Source organism: Amphiura filiformis, chromosome 17, assembly GCF_039555335.1.
Source record: "Amphiura filiformis chromosome 17, Afil_fr2py, whole genome shotgun sequence".
Taxonomy (NCBI): Eukaryota; Metazoa; Echinodermata; class Ophiuroidea; order Amphilepidida; family Amphiuridae; genus Amphiura; species Amphiura filiformis.
In genome coordinates, this window is record NC_092644.1 from 54,355,327 (window position 1) to 54,373,409 (window position 18,083).

At 38.9% G+C, this 18,083-nt stretch overlaps 1 protein-coding gene across 1 annotated transcript; it reads left to right on the top strand.

Moving 5' to 3' along the window:
- Window positions 1-507: 507 nt before the first annotated feature.
- Window positions 508-9,922, top strand: LOC140137991 (surfeit locus protein 1-like). Its single transcript, XM_072159820.1, has 9 exons — window positions 508-611; window positions 3,044-3,153; window positions 3,984-4,252; window positions 5,455-5,652; window positions 6,013-6,085; window positions 6,504-6,551; window positions 7,049-7,163; window positions 8,574-8,655; window positions 9,571-9,922. The coding sequence occupies exons 2-9, from the start codon at window positions 3,067-3,069 to the stop codon at window positions 9,665-9,667; spliced, it is 969 nt and encodes a 322-aa protein (XP_072015921.1). The 5' UTR covers window positions 508-611; window positions 3,044-3,066; the 3' UTR covers window positions 9,668-9,922.
- Window positions 9,923-18,083: the final 8,161 nt, after the last annotated feature.

Consider the following 18,083-nt stretch of genomic DNA (forward strand, 5'->3'; position numbering starts at 1 on the left):
ACACACAGGAGGTAAGCTTAAAACAGGCCAAAAATCTGAAATCGCATTTTGGCTCTCCGTTTCAATATACCCCCTGCCTAACGAAATTCAACAATATTCAATATCCAAAGCAATATCATCACTACAATATGCCCCAAAATTGAACTCCCCCACCCCACATAATCGCAAATTGACACGACAGCTTCTTGATTCAATTTATTTCATCCAAAACTGTCCTGTGATACACCTTCCCCAATCAAACACATTTCTCTTGCATTTGATCATCTTCTACTCTTCCCTAGAAAAAATCATTATGATACCAAATCCCCGGGACCAAATCTAAGCCATGGAATTCACCATATCACGTCCAAGCTCACATAATTTGGGCGCCCCATTCCTTTTTTAAAGGAATTTTTATTTGTTCACGCATGTGTACACCATTATAGCTGAGTGGCCCCCCGGGTAACCACCCACGTTTGATTTATGTCGAGCTGAGGCTATCTGGTAAAATTTTGAAGCGACTGTAAATTAGACTAGTCCACGACTAACTGGTGCGCCCTGTGAGTTTTGGTTTGTCGGCTGCTACGCGTGATAACTTGTGTAAACAGACCTATTTGCGGATTTTTAGTCAGGTATAAACTTGTAAATTAAGATGTAACGATCTTTGTAATATTTGCAATAAATAAGTGAGGGGGAGACCAGTTTGCTGTGCACACTAGCATGTTAAATAAACCCCGGTAGTGGTAACGTTCATGATGTTTAAGCTTACGTATGCCGGGCCTGTTGAGTGTTCAATGTGCAGGGATGATGTGGGTAAGCTTAACTTAATAATTACAGTGGACTAGTGTCAGCTAAGTGATTCATGGATTATGGTGATTGGCGACAGCGTACAGTAGAAGAGGTGAGGTCTCCTCCCCCTTCTACACGCCGACGACCAATGGGTCAAACCGTCTTGTTGTCAAGAGCATCGATTAGCCAATTCAATTGATCATTGATTGTGTGTGGTTGTTTATCTTCAAATTTGCCATCAAACTGCATCATTTTACATATCAAATTAAAGACATTGAGTAAAGAAAGTCAAAACTGAAAACATTTTTGTCATAGCACTTTCCGTAACAAAGTTACATCTTGTCAAAGATTGACTTTCATCAAAAAGATTCTGCTAGCAAAATTCCCCAACCAAAACAGCATTAGGGTAGTCCGAATAATCAGACCCAGAACAAAATATTAATTTCTGACATGATCGTGTTCTGGGTCTGAACTGTTTCCATATATGAAATCTTGATGGCAAATTGGACAATAGAAGCACATGGTTCTATGTGACAGCTTTTTAATCCCTCTTCAGGTTACGTGAATCACGCTATTGTGGACCATCCTTCTGATACCTGAGTGTTTGGACAAGCGGAACGGTTTTTTGTCTACCTCTCTGTTTGTAAACAATTCAGGAGGTCGAAATCGTCCTCCTCGCCGAATACGAAAGTCAGCGTAATAGTACGGCACTGCATTTAGGGGTGTTTCTAGATCTTAGTCTCATGGCGATAGCCCAGGGCGATAGCAGCTTTTTTTAATGGAACTGCTATCAAAATAAATTCCATGTGCGAGTGGCTCATCACCATAAAAATCATATATTTGGGTCAAGTGAAGTATAGAAAACATATTTATGTAGGTTTCCTTCACCGACCTGTTCTCGAAAAAAATTCAAATTTCTATGTAAATATGCATTGTGTTTGGGCCCCGGTCCAGGCGAATTTCGCTGACTAGCAAATGTGTTAACTAAGGTTTACCTGGGATACCTAATGTCTATAACTCCAATACAACAAAATAATGCACTTGTTCTGAGTCTGATGTTGATGCATCTAGTCAGTGCACTCCCCCATTCCGGGCTAGACCATTAGACGCATCAACATCTCAGTACATTTAATGTGCATTATTTTGTACAATTTCACTCCCATTATCCCATACACATTTATTAATTAAGGGACCGTTCACAAACACTTGTTAGGGGGGCCTGATGCAAAAAAGGGGGGCCTGAAAATTTTTGACCCTCCAAAGGGGGGCCCTGAAAAAATTGACCACAAATTTTCCTGGGAAAATTGAGTTTATATGCTTTTCTATGGGGTTGACCCATAATTTTCATGTCAAAAAGGGGGGCCCTGAAATTTTTGAGGTCTGCAGTAAAGGGGGGCCTGAAAAATGTTCACGATGAAATTTTTTTGCATCAGGTCCCCCCTTACAAGTGTTTGTGAATGGTCCCAAAGGTGGTACTACACCCCCTGATAAATTGTATGTCTAATTTTCCTGGGCTAATTTTACATTTTTCTCAAAAAATAACTACACACTGGTAAGTTAAAGAAAGTAAACATACTAATGAGACCATTTTTGGACCATAATGTACATAAGGACCAGTGATTACACTGACAAAATTTCATCAATATAGCTCTTTTCCTTTCGGGTGATGTCAAAAACTTTTGGATACCCCCTCGTATATTATATTTATAGGGGCAAAGAATCCAATTACTTCACTGAAATTTCAGTGATTCAAGACAAAGTGCTTCATTATAATGAGGTACATTCTAGCGTAGTAACTGGATTCCTTTTGTTATCAGTGTGTTATTAACTTATTATATTTTGAGAAAAATGCAAAAATAGTCGAAAATATAATCAAGGGGTGTACAGTAGTACCACTTTCCTATAATTAATGACACAGCTTTTTAAACACCTATTCCCTAAGGCCAAGTAAAATAAATTACATATCGTCTTTCGTCTGGACTTTCTCATATTAATTTGGTGACGGAGGCCCTATTATTTGTTACAAATTTCTTCATTTCTGTGTAAAATTGCAAAGTTCCATGACACAAAAATGTAGGCCTACACCATAAAAAGGCATTGACAATGTATGATCATGCTTGTTTTATAAAAACCATGACAGTAAATGGCTTGCAACCACAAGAAATGTTTCCTGTCAAGTGAGTGCAGCCATTTTCAAAAATGTTGTTCATCCTAGGAAACTTAATTTAAGTTAAAAAATAATTATAAATAAATTTGAATAAATTATCTGTTACAGAAAACATCAATTGAGACAGAAGAATGTTAGGTTTTAAGGGAAAGTCGGCAAGGATTGTCATCTCTGCACATTCACTGCTAAGGTGGACACTTCAGCAAAGCCAGAATGTGGTACGTAGACTGGATTAGTTTTTTTATACATATTATTCATACATAAATGATGTAACTTGAAATTCTCCCGAACATGGAACTATTAAAGAAAAAGCCTGTATATTATTAGTCCGAATAATCAGACCAGTGCTCGAATTTAGGAAAAATAAATGGTTGTCCCACGGACAACCAGATTACAATTTCTGTTTGTCCGTCTAAGTTTTTGGTTGTCCGTAGGCCTACAAATGTGACTTTTGGCTAGATTTATGGTTGTCCTGCGGACAACCGAATCAGTATTTTGGTTGTCCGGCGACTTTTTAGTTGTCCCAGGCAACCGGACAACCAAAATTTCGAACGCTGAATCAGACCCAGAATATATTAATTTCTGACATGATCCTGTTCTGGGTCTGAACTGTTTCCATATGAAATCTTGATGGCAAATTGGACAATAGAAGCACATGGTTCTACGTAACAGCTTTTTAATCCCTATTCATGTTACGTGAATCACGCTATTGTGGACCATCCTTCTGATACTTGAGTGTTTGGACAAGCGGAACGGTCTTTTGTCTACCTCTCTGTTTGTAAACAAACCAGGAGGTCGAAATCGTCCTCCTCGCCGAATAGGAAAGTCAGCGTAATAGTACGGCACTAGTATATTATACACATGTGCATTACGTCATGGAAGAAAGAAATAACTTTCTTCCATGATTACACATACCCCAGAATGAGCACATATCATACTAGAGATGTTAGGACAGACAAGACAAGGAATTCCCACTCTAGAGCTTTTTTTTTTAATGTCTGAACTAAGTATATTATTTCTTCTTCTTTAAATCTATCTTAATTTGCAGGTCCAACATCCGCATATCATCTGCATGTGCAAGCATAAACCACTCAGCTACAGAACTGTCTACACAAGTGCAATTAGATACAATGCATCAGGTGCTGCAACAGCTGATCCCAAAAAGAAGATTGGTGCCATGGGATATTTTCTACTCATTATTCCTGTTGCAGCTTTTGGTCTTGGAACTTGGCAAGTCCAAAGAAGAAAGTGGAAGCTTGGTTTGATCAAACAGTTAGAAGACAGAACAAATGCTGCACCCGTAGCCATGCCTATGAAGTAAGCATTTCACTTCATAACAGTACAATATTTGAAATGGTTGGATTCTGGAAGAAGAATTCAGTAAAATATTTCAGCTTAGCCTCTCCCTCTTATGTACTGTACATAGATTAAAAACAATGAGTAGTGGTGTTGGTAGGTGAAAGGGGCCTGTAGCCAAGGTGCAGTTTGGAGGGGAACTGAATCTCATCAATTTATTCAGTGACCCTCCAATACTTTTTATGAAATTTATGATAAAATTTATGATAAAATGGTCAATGATTATAGTCATTATGAGAGCCTGTTTAAGACCGAAATTCACCTTCATTACGAGTTTATAACCAAATTAGTAATATTTGTGTATGCTCTTATTTGCACAATTTTTCCAGGAAGAACCATTATGGGAGCATGTCAGGCATGCTTGCCCCCAGGTGCCACCAACTCTAGCTAGAGAGGGGCTGCACCAATTATAGCTACGTTCCTGACTATGATAGAATATTTAGATTTGGGAATGTTCATCATTGACATTCAAATGGCCCAGAATTAATTAGGATGATATTTGATGGATCCATGGTAATTGGTACTTTATACTGTGTACTATCATTACTGTGTAATTTTAAATAAAATTCATAACATGAAATTAAATGAATATGCCTATTCTAAAAAATATAATCCAATTAAATGGTCAAATTAATTTCAAACATTACCATTAATTACATCGTGTTATTGCTTTCATACAAGTCTGCTGAGTGTCTATAGATGAGTTGACTTCTGACGTCATTGCCTGGCAGTATGCGCACGAATCATCACAATTTACATTGTATTTTGCCTGGCATTATGCGCGCGCATCATATTTTGTTCAGGGCCGTGCTTTTAAAACTACTGCCACATCACATGAAGGCTATTGAGCAGTAGTGGTTGTATGCAGTTCGCTCAAGCATATCGATATGCTAATCCCTTGCCTTTGTTGATAAACATGGAGGTCAACTCATCTATAAATTGCTTCTTCAAATGCATAGTTCACTGATGGACAATTGCTAGAGCTCACACATAACAAATTGTGTGTATTAAGTATACATGTGAACTTGATATAGGATTACCAACATTGATCCGACTCTTTAAATGCATTGTGTGAATGCCACATATTACTTGCAATAATTTTTGAATTGAGAGTTTCATGATATTTAAAACCATATAGTCACTTGTTAAATTTATTATACTAGGCATGAGGAGCTGGAAGAGTTGGAATACATGAAGGTGAAAGTTCGCGGCACATTTGATCACAGCAAAGAACTATATGTAGGACCCAGACAACAAGTTATACCCGGCTCAGCAGGGGGAGGACATGGTGGCAGTATGATCTCTAGTAAAGCAAGATTTGGTTATCATGTTATTACTCCATTTCACTGCATTGATCAAGGGTAGGCACATTACTAAGTTTGTTCGACTTATAATAGGCGAAAAAAAATAAGATTCATAACATGCATGTATTGATATAGACTGGCGTGCACGCAGTTGGGCGCAGCATCTACACAAGTCACTGCATGACTGGCGCACGCTTATGTGAATTGCCAAAAGCTTGTTTTTTTGGATTTACATATGTCTAATTCAAGACTAGGTGTGAATATGCTACTTTGTCTAGACCCGGTCTAAATATAAACCTGTTTTTGAGCATATGCCCTTTTTAGCTTTTCTAACCTCCGTGTCTGCATTAAGCATGTGTAAACTCTTGTCCTTTCAGGAATCTACATATTCTGAGTTATTTGATTTTTTCTTTTCAGAGTAACCATTCTGGTCAACAGAGGTTGGATTCCAAGAAATCTATTGAACCCAGCAACAAGGACTGGTGGACAGGTACATGTCTTAATTCTTAGAAAAAATATGATCTTGAGGCTTTCAATAAGATGCTTATAGAGAAAAATTACTTAATCCCTTCCTGTAATTCAAACAAATTTGAAGTAAATTTATTATGTTCATTCATGCAAATCTGAAATTCTAAACTTAAATTTAGTTCTCTGAGTTTGCAGAAATTATGAAAATTTCAACTTTTTGCTGCAATTTTGCCCCAAAATTTGTTGATTTTTCCCCTGAAATTCACTTTGCCCCCCCACTGCCCCCCCCCCCCCCGAAAAAAATTGCTGGCGCCGCCACTGTGAGTTTGATCCCCTTGTCAGTGTATGTGTGGTTCCTCCAGGTGCTTCCATCCAAAGGAAGTGCCAAAGTTTGTTTACAGTTTGAATTTATACATACACCTGTTCTTTTATTTTTCTAGGTTGGAGGAGAAACTGAACTTGTAGGAGTTGTTAAAATGACAGAGAAAGTAAGTTGTTGCAAATGACACAAAATCAGGGACATTAAATAGACTAAGTAAAATTTAAAACCACCAAGCAGTGCAAGCCGACATTTGAATGCAGTTCCTTACCATTAAAGGTGTCCAACTGTATGTGAGTCTTTAGTGACAAAAGCACCTCAATGAACAGAGCCCATCGTAATCTTACAAATTATACTGCCTAATACTGCCTAACAAGTAACAACCCCTGTTTACTAAACAGGGGTTGTTACTATCTATTTTCCACATGGAAAAGGTATGTTTTACAGGGAACCTATGCAAAGTGGTAGGAGTGTCATTTGATAGCATAAGGTGGTGTAACATGTTGCAAAGGATTCTGGGAAGGGTAAGATATCTTCTCAGGGCCAAAAGATTCAATTGTGAGATATTTAGATACGGGCAAAAATAGGTGGGGAGCAAAATACAATAAACAACCATAATAAAGAAGAATAAAAGATTTTTTATCAATAATGTATATTTCTTGACAGAGAGCTCCATTTATGGCCAAGAATGACGTAGCACGTAACCAGTGGTTTTACTGTGATTTTGATGAGATGTCTCAAGTAACAGGTGCAGAACCAATCCTTATAGATGTTGCAGCAGGTATGTATATAATCAGAGAAGATGAGAAAAGAGGAGGTCGCTCGAACATTATAATCCGATTGCCCACAGTTAACCTCCATTCACTTTTCTTTGTTTGGAGTACTTCAAACACCACTTGAATATTCCTTTGTGGTAATCTGTTCATCCGCCACACGCTCGACTGATTCAGTAGTTCTCTTAGTGGAGAAAATATTCCACACACGGAAGTACATCGTTAAATTCCCAATTTGGCAGTCAAATCATGCTTTTTTTCTTTAAAAAAATAATACTAACTCTAGGGTGACCATGATTTTTAAACGAGTGAAAAAGCATTATATATATCACAACTCCCATTAAAAAATTCAAAAGTTTTGTTAAGTTATGGAAAGTCAAGCATAATTAATTTTCCAGTAAAATTAATATAAGGTCAAAGAAAAAGAAATTTAAATGATAACCATTTGAATATTTGCGGCTGTTTACGGAAACTTAAAACTAGTGTAATCAGTAATTCAAACTCGTGTCAGTTTCTCCATATACTCCCGTTCTGTGTCCAAACGTGTCCAAAAATGCAATTTGGATCAAAAGTGATGGTCTTTTCACAGGGAACTCGGGTCAAACTTAGCAGCCGGTCATGCCAAACAATACAGAAATTATATTTCGCGGTCAACTGACGTAACAAATTGATATCCGGGCATGCGCCGTTTAGAGCTAGACAGTCGTGACTCGCCAAGCCACTTATCGTATTAGTTGATCAATCGGATTAGATCATTGTTTCCATCAATAGGCGGATGCACACATTATTTATTTGATGTGGGCAGCGAGCGACCTCCTCTTTTATCATCTTCTCTGATATAATTTATCCTTTTCTTTGTAGATCTCTTCCAAAAGGGGTAGTAGGACTTGTTGGGGAAAAAATTTAAAAACACATCGCCATGCATTAAAGTGCATGGTAGGGTACCATTGTATTGGTCAACTAACTCCATTTGGACCTATTTTAGCATTAAAATTGCAAATGTTTGTGTGCTTCTCATGCATTTGTCCCACAAAAGTCATTCTGGTAGCCGGTCAGCGGGACAACTTGGAAATTTTGCCCTGTACGCCGCTGCTAAGTTTTTGGAAAGCAACAGCATTTCTATAAAATTCTGGGTCAACCCATATTTTTAACATGAAGTCCATGCAAATTTTACCACTATTCAACAAAATCAAGTGGTGATTTTTTTCAATTGCAAATTCCAGCTGCTTATAAAATTTACTTCAGATAAATTCCTGTTTCAGTCATGTTATCCATAGTGCTCTACTGTGCTACAGAATTGATGTGATGTGAAATAACCTAATTGCAACCCATGTTGATTTCAGGATGCTAAGACAAACTTTTCTTTTGTTTTGCCTAAAACGTCTTTGATTATTTTGGGTTTTTATTTAATTTTTCAGAAAGCACCACACCGGGTGGACCTGTAGGTGGACAGACCAGAGTGACCTTAAGAAATGAACATCTTCAATATATAATTACATGGTAAGATACAAAGAAATTCCTTCAAAGAAAATAATGAGTACCATTTATAACGGTAAATTTTAAATGCAGCTTTCTGCTCAGTAGGTTTTGTAAGAGATGTAAAATGACACCATGATATAATAAGTGAATTCTGAACAAAAACTTAATGTGAGAGTTAGCTTCATTAAAAATGCAAGTCGAACCTGGTTGCTCATGGGTTCAGTGCTCAGATTCATGATCCTGGTTGCTCATGGGTTCAGTGCTCAGATTCATGATCCTGGTGGCTCATGGGGTCAGAGCTCAGATTCATGATCCTGGTGGCTCATGGGTTCAGTAACATGCATGAATCTGATCACTGAACCCATTATCTTGGTGGCTCATGTGTTCAGTGATCAGATTCATGATCTTAATGTGGCAGGTTCGAACAAGGCACTTAATCCCATTTGCTTCACTTATGAGCCTCCATCTTATGCTAGGAAAGCCTAAGGGAGCGATCATTATTTATGGCAGGGGGGGGAATGGGTAAATTTAGGGGGGAACACAAAATTTTTTGTGGTCTTGAGGGGGAACCTGAAATTTTAGTTGAACCATGAGGGGGATTGTTAAATTTTAAATGGAGAAAATTGGGAAAACAAGGGGAACGCGAAAATTTTGAGCGGACGCGAGGGGGAACACGAAATTTTGTGTCAATATTTTTGCCAAAACACCCATTCCCCCCCCCTGCCGTAAATAACGATCGGTCCCTAAGGTACTCAAGTTTGGTGAGGGACATGCGTCAAACACCCATTTCCACACCCGAGGACTAGATTTTGTGCCAAATTGAAAGGTGGGGAGTTTACATTGCACAGTCCATTTACATGTGCCAGTGGTGAAGCGTGTGCAAAACACCAAATTATATACTGACCTTTGATAATTGTATTTTTATTTTCTATACAGGTATGGGTTATCAATAGCAACTGGGCTGCTTTGGTATACTGGCATTTTCAAGAAGAAATCAGGTGCTTCTACAAGACCTCCAGTACGGCACATCTAATGGAAACTAGTAGTGTGTGTGATGTGCATTTTCACATTTGTATGAATATATGTGTTAACTTAAGCAGAATGGTCATTTAACATATTATAACGTTATCAAGCTAATAAAATAATTATGTTTAGGTCAATAATTTCTCAATTTTATTTGCATGCGGGCCATGGAGGGTTAGACAAATGTCAAAAACCTGTGCTTGAGGGCCAAATACATAAATGTTTTGCTATGTTTACTACACATTTCACAGCAGCTCAGGTGCCAACCACCGGGCCAACCACCATTGGCCCATGGGCCGTATCTGGCCTGCGGGCCATCTATTGAGAATCCCTGGTGTACTGTATAATACTCCTATCATACTAGTATTACTAGTACTTGCAACATTAGAGACAAATTGCTGGTAATCAAATACTATACTTTGATCAACTCGTAATAGGTGAGACTCATAACATCATGGATTGAGATAGAATGGCATACACACAGTCGGGTGCAGCACCTATGCAGAGTGCGCTCTGCATAGTGTATGATAGAAGTGTGCTTTTGTGAATTTATGTGTCAAAAGTTGGGGACTTTATTGACAAGTGCAATAACAAAAAAAAAATTAATGCCTGTGCACAAGTTGAGCAATGTATAGTGTCAACGATTCAATCACTACTGGCAATTAATTTATAAGAAATATGACAGAGCAACTTAGGATTTACTTGTTTGAAGGGTGACGATTTAATGTTGAACGTGCTAGAGACTTTTCATATTGGTAAATTGCTTTATTAGAGCTATGTTGATGCCAAAAAAATCATCAAAAATACTGCACTAGTGTCTAATTGATGGCTTTGGTCCTGCCAGGGTACTGATGGTTAACTAGCTGTTGGGTTTGAAGCCATCCCTAAACCAGTCACTACCATCTGTGGGTTAAGTGGGTTATTTTGTGTGGGGAAATATCTGGTGTTCATTTCATTTCAGGGGACTCTATTTTACAAGTTCCTCCAATCCAAATTACTGCCATTATGGGATAAAATATAATTGCATGTTTATGTATTTTTGAATACCCTCTGAGTTGTAAAAAAAGTACAAAAATAAAGATAGAATAAAAATTGTAATTGCAACACAAAACAAAGCCCGAACTTAAATGTTGATGACACGTGTTGTTACTTGAAAACCAGAATATAATACAAGTACCGGTATATTCTATTTGATGGTCTTACAAACTGAATATGGGACTTCAATCATGTGAACTGTCGCATATTGCATGTGAGGGTACATCTTTTTTTCACAATTTTGATATAAAAATTGGATGGATTGAGCTATAAGTTTTAAAATATTGGACAAGACATAATCAGGACCGATATTTTAAATCTCATAGCAAGACCAATAAATATTGGGTGTATTTATCATCATTATGTTTGGCTCCAATATTTTTACACAATTGGATTCATAAAAACATAATAATGGAAAATAATGGATGGTATATTTTTATCATGTCATTAAAATTGTATGCAAATAAATAAATGATAATAAACAAACAACATTCTTGTATGGTAGCCTACATATTATATCATTTCATAAAATTGAATGAATTGTTGTATTGTTGTTGTAAAAAAAAAATAAAAAAATAAAAAGTATTGTAATTAATGGTTGTGAAAATAGGTGACTTATGACTGTATCGATCAATAACTTCTTGTATATTTTAAAATTTAAATTTACATTTTAGTTTGATGTGTATCAAATTGCCAGCTTTATGCATGTACCTTAAGCAATTGTTGCAACACCTTTTGGAAAAACAATACTATTACACGGTGTAGCACAATGGGCACCCAGTAGTAGGAAAAACAACATTCTAGTGTTACACATTTTAGGACACCAAGGAGCAGTGGCGTAGCCAGGATTTTGGAACCGAGGGGGCACAACTTGTAAATGTACCGACGGAAATATTTTTTACCGACGGAAGTTGTGATTTGTTGACCCAAAATTTTTTAGCATGGTTTGAAAAAGTGAAGAGCAAAAAAAAAAAAAAGAAAAAAAAAAAAGGATAATAGACGCTACTAACATAAAAACACGTACTTTTTATGTGCAATTGTCAATTTTTCATCATTTTCGTTACAATTCTCCTCATTTTTCTGTCACCCTGGGTGGAAAATAGTCTATTGTTAACCCAATTTTTTTTTTTTCAACAACGCCATCCTTCTACCGACGGCCTTACATGAACCGACGCCCATGACGAGCGGGGGGGCACCGGCCCCCCTGGCCCCCCCACTGGCTACGCCACTGCCAAGGAGTAGGAAGAACAACACTAGTCTTGACGTTGCACAATCTCAGGCACCCTGTAGTAGGTAAAACAGCATAAGTCTTTGGTATTTCACATTTTGTCCAACTGTGTAACATCAAAAGAAAGTGTCATTTTCCCTACGTCTGGGTGCCCCAAAATGTGTAACCTCACCTCACCTCACAGGCTGTGTCACCCACTGTCGGATGTAGCCCTCCTCAAGTAGCTTCCATTTGCTTCTGTTCTGTGCTTCTCTTGCCCAGGTTGTACCCAGATAGGATCACGCCATCTTCGTTTTTGTCTTCCCCTTCTTCTCTTTCCTGTTCTTAGCTGCCATTCCGTTAACCTCTTTGTCCATCTATTGTCGTCTCTACGAGCTATGTGTCCCGCCCATCTCCACTTTGCCTCCTTGATCCTTTCCATGATATCTTTGACATTTGTTTTGTCCCTGATTTCCACATTTTTACTTTGTCACGTATGGTGATATGTAGCATTTTCCTCTCCATAGCATGCTGTGCTACCTTGAGTTTTTGTTCTAAAAACTTAGTTGTTGTCCAGGTTTCACAACCATAGGTCATTGTAGGTAATACACACTGGTTGAAGACTCTCGTCCTCAGTGTCATTGGTAGTCTTTTGTCACATAGGATTTCTTTGTGTCTGCCAAAGCAACTCCAGCCAGCCTTTATTCTTAGCATGACTTCTTCTCTCGTGTTGTCTTCCATCTTTACTGTCTGGCCTAGATACTTATAACTTTCTACATGCTCTATCTGCTCATTCTCTACTTCAATGGACTTGTTTGTCTGGTAATTTGTCATGAAGTTGGTCTTCCCCTTGTGTATATTCAGTCCTATCATCTTACTCTCCTTGTTCAAGCTGTTTAGTTGCACCTCCATATCCTCAACTGATGCAGCTGTTAATGCAACATCGTCTGCAAATCTCAGGTCTGTTAGATAATCTCCGTCAATGTTGACTCCTCTCGGTTTTAGGTCTAAATTCTTGAACACTTCTTCCATGGCGGCTGTGAAGATCTTTGGAGAAATTGTATCACCCTGTCTTACACCTCTTGATGTGTATTGGTTTGGATACATCATTTTCAAGATGAATAACTGTTGTTGCGTCTGTGTATATGTCGTCCATGATTTGTACATATCCTTCATTTACTCCAATCTTTCTTAAAGCTGTGAATAGGTCTCTGTGCTCTACCGAGTCAAAGGCTTTTTTTCGTGTAACATCAAACCCTAATGTTGTTTTTCCTACTCCTGGGTGCCCCCGCCTTGACATGGAACTAACGGTATATAGTTTTTCCCACACCTGGGTGTCACATTGTTCAATATGATTATAACAACTTGGTATATTTTTTTTATCTTCATGTATTTTTATTAACAAAACAAAGAAATCACATAGAAATCACAAGAAATCACATGGAAAAAGCAAAAGAAATAAAGGGTAATGCATGATCCTTTACACGAAAATAATGTGTCCGAGGCAGTAAAAACGTAAATAATGGGTGAGGCGCAGCCGGACCCATTATTTAAACGTTTTTACTGCCGAGGACACATTATTTGCGTGTAAAGGATAATGCTGCACCCTTTATTTCTATTCTATTACCACAAAATAGTGTGATTTAAAGAGAAAATATCAAATTTTTTGCCCAAATATTTCAAGTTGTTTACCTCAAGGTGGAGCGCATAAGCGTAGCCAAAGCGTATGTACATTCCAATAACACAACCTAACATTCCATTCTCCCCATAAGCAGGTATGTACATACAATAACACACCCCTGACATTCCATTCTCCCTACATAAGCAGGTGTGCTGTGCGCTCTGCTGTGCGCTGTGATGATAGAAGAACATAAAGTTCGTTGCCCTTGACACTTTATCGCTAATTAATGGTCTGTCTCGTGACGCGTTTCAACAAATCACAGTGCGCGATTTTGAATAATGGGTCGTGGGGGTAATAGAATTGAATACCTGAGTGGAAGAAAGGCCCAACTCCATCAAAACTGTTTTTGAGATATTAAGAAAAAACTTAATATTTGGAAAAGTTTTATAGGCAGAATGTTTTCACCTTCAGTGGACCTTTAATGCATGAACATACAATATTATATACATTCAAAATTATATATGATGTTTCCATGGCAACGGTACAGGTCTTAATACGAGCTGGAGTTGGGCCCTTCTTCCACTAATATATTGCAAGGGCCAGTTCCGTAAGCAGATGTGTGAGCTACAAAAATTTGATAATTATCCATTAATTGCACAAGTAGGCCTAATATGTTAGCAAGAAAGTTTATTGTAGTGAAATGTAGATTTCATGGATGCACAAAACTCCTCTTTAACCCAATATTTGTGGAAGAAGGGCCCAACTCCATGAAAATCATGGGGGAAAAAATCCATATCCTCAATACGAAAGGTCAAAATTTTCAATTGATCGTCGGCTTTTCATCCCACCTACATACACTTTAAGTATAAATCATCAGATTTATAAAGTTTACTTCGAGTAGGCTACTGTTAAATATCAAAAATATCAATTTTTAATGCTTTGCCATAAAATGTGTATTACATTGCAGATTTCAAAAGATCAAAATTATTTGATATCAGAAGGACATTCTTCGTATTCAGAATGTCCCACAATAAATACTGCCCAAGCGTTCATACCCCCATCCCTTAAGCAATAAAATTGCTTGAGTATATGCTATGAGTTTGCTCAATGTTTTATATTATAAAAGATATTAGAAAATGTGTTTTCCAAGTAGAATGCAGAACCAGAAATTAGTCTTAGTAGGCCTCATGACATTAGTCTCTGATGTTACCCATTTGGGGCACCCAGGAATCGGAAAAAGAACATTAGTGTCTGATGTTGCACAATTTGGGGCACCCGGGAGTAGGAAAAACGACATTAGTCCCAGATGTTACCCATTTGGGGCACCCGGGAGTAGGAAAAATGACATTAGTCCCAGATGTTACCCATTTGGGGCACCCGGGAGTAGGAAAAAGAACATTAGTGTCTGATGTTGCACAATTTGGGGCACCCGGGAGTAGGAAAAACGACATTAGTCCCAGATGTTACCCATTTGGGGGCACCCAGGTGTAAGAAAAGAACATTAGTGCATGATGTTGCACAATTTGGGGGCACCCCGGAGTAGGAAAAATGACATTAGTGTATGATGGAGTACCATTTTGGAGTACCAGGAGTATAGTAGGAAAAACAACATTAGTCTTTGATGTTACATAATTGGGGCACCCGGGAGTAGGAAAAACAACATTAGTGTCTGATATTGCACAATTTGGGGCACCCGGGAGTAGGAAAACGACATTAGTCTCTGATGTTACCCATTTGGGGCACCCAGGTGTAGGAAAAAGAACATTAGTGCCTGATGTTGCACAATTTGGGGGCACCCGGAGTAGGAAAAACGACATTAGTCTCTGATGTAACCCATTAATGGAGTACCAGGAGTAGGAAAAACAACATTAGTCTCTGATGTTACATAATTGGGGCACCCGGAGTAGGAAAAACGACATTAGTCTCTGATGTAACCCATTAATGGAGTAGCAGGAGTAGGAAAAACAACATTAGTCTCTGATGTTGCACAATTGGGGGCACCCCCGGGTGTGGGAAAAACGACTTAAGTGTGTGATGTTGCACAATTTGGGACATCCAGGAGTAGGAAAAACGACATTAGTCTCTGTTGTTACCCATTTTGGAGTACCAGGAGTAGGAAAAACAACATTAGTCCCTGATGTTACCCATTTGGTGCATCCAAGAGTGGGGAAAAGAACATTAGTGTCTGATGTTGTACAATTGGGGGCACCCCGGGTGTGGGAAAAACGACATTAGTGTCTGATGTTGCACAATTTGGGACGTTCAGGAGTAGGAAAAACTACATTAGTCTCTGATGTTATCCATTTTTGGAGTACCAGGAGTAGGAAAAACAACAATAGTGTCTGATGTTACCCAATTGGAGGAAAAAGAACATTAATGTCTGATGTTGCACAATTTGGGGCACCCAGTACTAGGAAAAAAGACAGTAGTTTGTGATGTTACCCATTTGGGGGCACCCAGGAGTAGGAAAAAGAACATTCGTGCCTGATGTTGCACAATTTGGGGCACCCGGAGTAGGAAAAACGACATTAGTCTCTGATGTAACCCATTTTGGAGTACATGTACCAGGAGTAGGAAAAACAACATTAGTCTCTGATATTACATAATTCGGGCACCCGGGAGTAGGAAAAAAAACCCATTAGTGTCTGATGTTGCACAATTTGGGACATCCAGGAGTAGGAAAAAGGACATAGTCTCGGTTGTTACCCATTTTGGAGTACCAGGAGTAGGAAAAACAACATTAGTCTCTGAAGTTACATAATTCGGGCACCCGGGAGTAGGAAAAACAACATTCGTGTCTGATGTTGCACAACTTGGGGCACCCTGGAGTAGGAAAACGACAGTAGTCTGTGATGTTAGCCATTTGGGGGCACCCAGGAGTAGGAAAAAGAACATTCGTGCCTGATGTTGCACAATTTGGGGCACCCGGAGTAGGAAAGACGACATTAGTCTCTGATGTAACTCATTTTGGAGTACATGTACCAGGAGTAGGAAAAACAACATTAGTCTCTGATATTACATAATTCGGGCACCCGGGAGTAGGAAAAAAACCCATTAGTGTCTGATGTTGCACAATTTGGGATATCCAGGAGTAGGAAAAACGACATTAGTCTCTGATGTTACCCATTTGGTGCATCCAAGAGTGGGGAAAAGAACATTAGTGTCTGATGTTGTACAATTGGGGGCACCCCGGGTGTGGGAAAAAGAACATTAATGTCTGATGTTGCACAATTTGGGACGTTCAGGAGTAGGAAAAACTACATTAGTCTCTGATGTTATCCATTTTTGGAGTACCAGGAGTAGGAAAAACAACAATAGTGTCTGATGTTACCCAATTGGAAGAAAAAGAACATTAATGTCTGATGTTGCACAATTTGGGGCACCCAGTACTAGGAAAAAAGACAGTAGTTTGTGATGTTACCCATTTGGGGGCACCCAGGAGTAGGAAAAAGAACATTCGTGCCTGATGTTGCACAATTTGGGGCACCCGGAGTAGGAAAAACGACATTAGTCTCTGATGTAACCCATTTTGGAGTACATGTACCAGGAGTAGGAAAAACAACATTAGTCTCTGATATTACATAATTCGGGCACCCGGGAGTAGGAAAAAAAACATTAGTGTCTGATGTTGCACAATTTGGGACATCCAGGAGTAGGAAAAACGACATAGTCTCTGAAGTTACATAATTCGGGCACCCGGGAGTAGGAAAAACAACATTCGTGTCTGATGTTGCACAACTTGGGGCACCCTGGAGTAGGAAAAACGACAGTAGTCTGTGATGTTAGCCATTTGGGGGCACCCAGGAGTAGGAAAAAGAACATTCGTGCCTGATGTTGCACAATTTGGGGCACCCGGAGTAGGAAAAACGACATTAGTCTCTGATGTAACTCATTTTGGAGTACATGTACCAGGAGTAGGAAAAACAACATTAGTCTCTGATATTACATAATTCGGGCACCCGGGAGTAGGAAAAAACCCATTAGTGTCTGATGTTGCACAATTTGGGATATCCAGGAGTAGGAAAAACGACATAGTCTCGGATGTTACCCATTTTGGAGTACCAGGAGTAGGAAAAACAACATTAGTCCCTGATGTTACCCATTTGAGGGCACCCCAGAGTGGGACAAAGAACATTAGTGTTTGATGTTGCACAATTTGGGACATTCAGGAGTAGGAAAAACGACAGTCTCGAATGTTACCCATTTTGGAGTACCAGGAGTAGGAAAAACAACAATAGTGTATGATGTTACCCAATTGGGGGCACCCGAGAGTAGGAAAAGGAACATTAGTGTCTGATGTTGCACAATTTGGGGCACCCAGGAGTAGGAAAAACGACATTAGTCTCGGATGTTACATAATTGGGGCACACGGGAGTAGGAAAAACAACATTCGTGTATGATGTTGCACAATTTGGGGCACCCGGGAGCAGGAAAAACGACAGTAGTCTGTGATGTTACCCATATGGGGGCACCCAGGAGTACCAGGAGTAGGAAAAACAACAATAGTGTCTGATGTTATCCAATTGGGGGCCCCTGGGAGTAGGAAAAAGAACATAAGTGTCT

Excerpts from the sequence above, each read along its gene's own strand:
- LOC140137991 (XM_072159820.1), top strand. The coding sequence starts at position 3,067 with ATGTTAGGTTTTAAGGGAAAGTCGGCAAGGATTGTCATCTCTGCACAT. Across the intron at positions 3,154-3,983 it reads TTCAGCAAAGCCAGAATGTG|GTCCAACATCCGCATATCAT; the intron begins GTACGTAGACTG and ends CTTAATTTGCAG. Across the intron at positions 4,253-5,454 it reads CCCGTAGCCATGCCTATGAA|GCATGAGGAGCTGGAAGAGT; the intron begins GTAAGCATTTCA and ends TTATTATACTAG.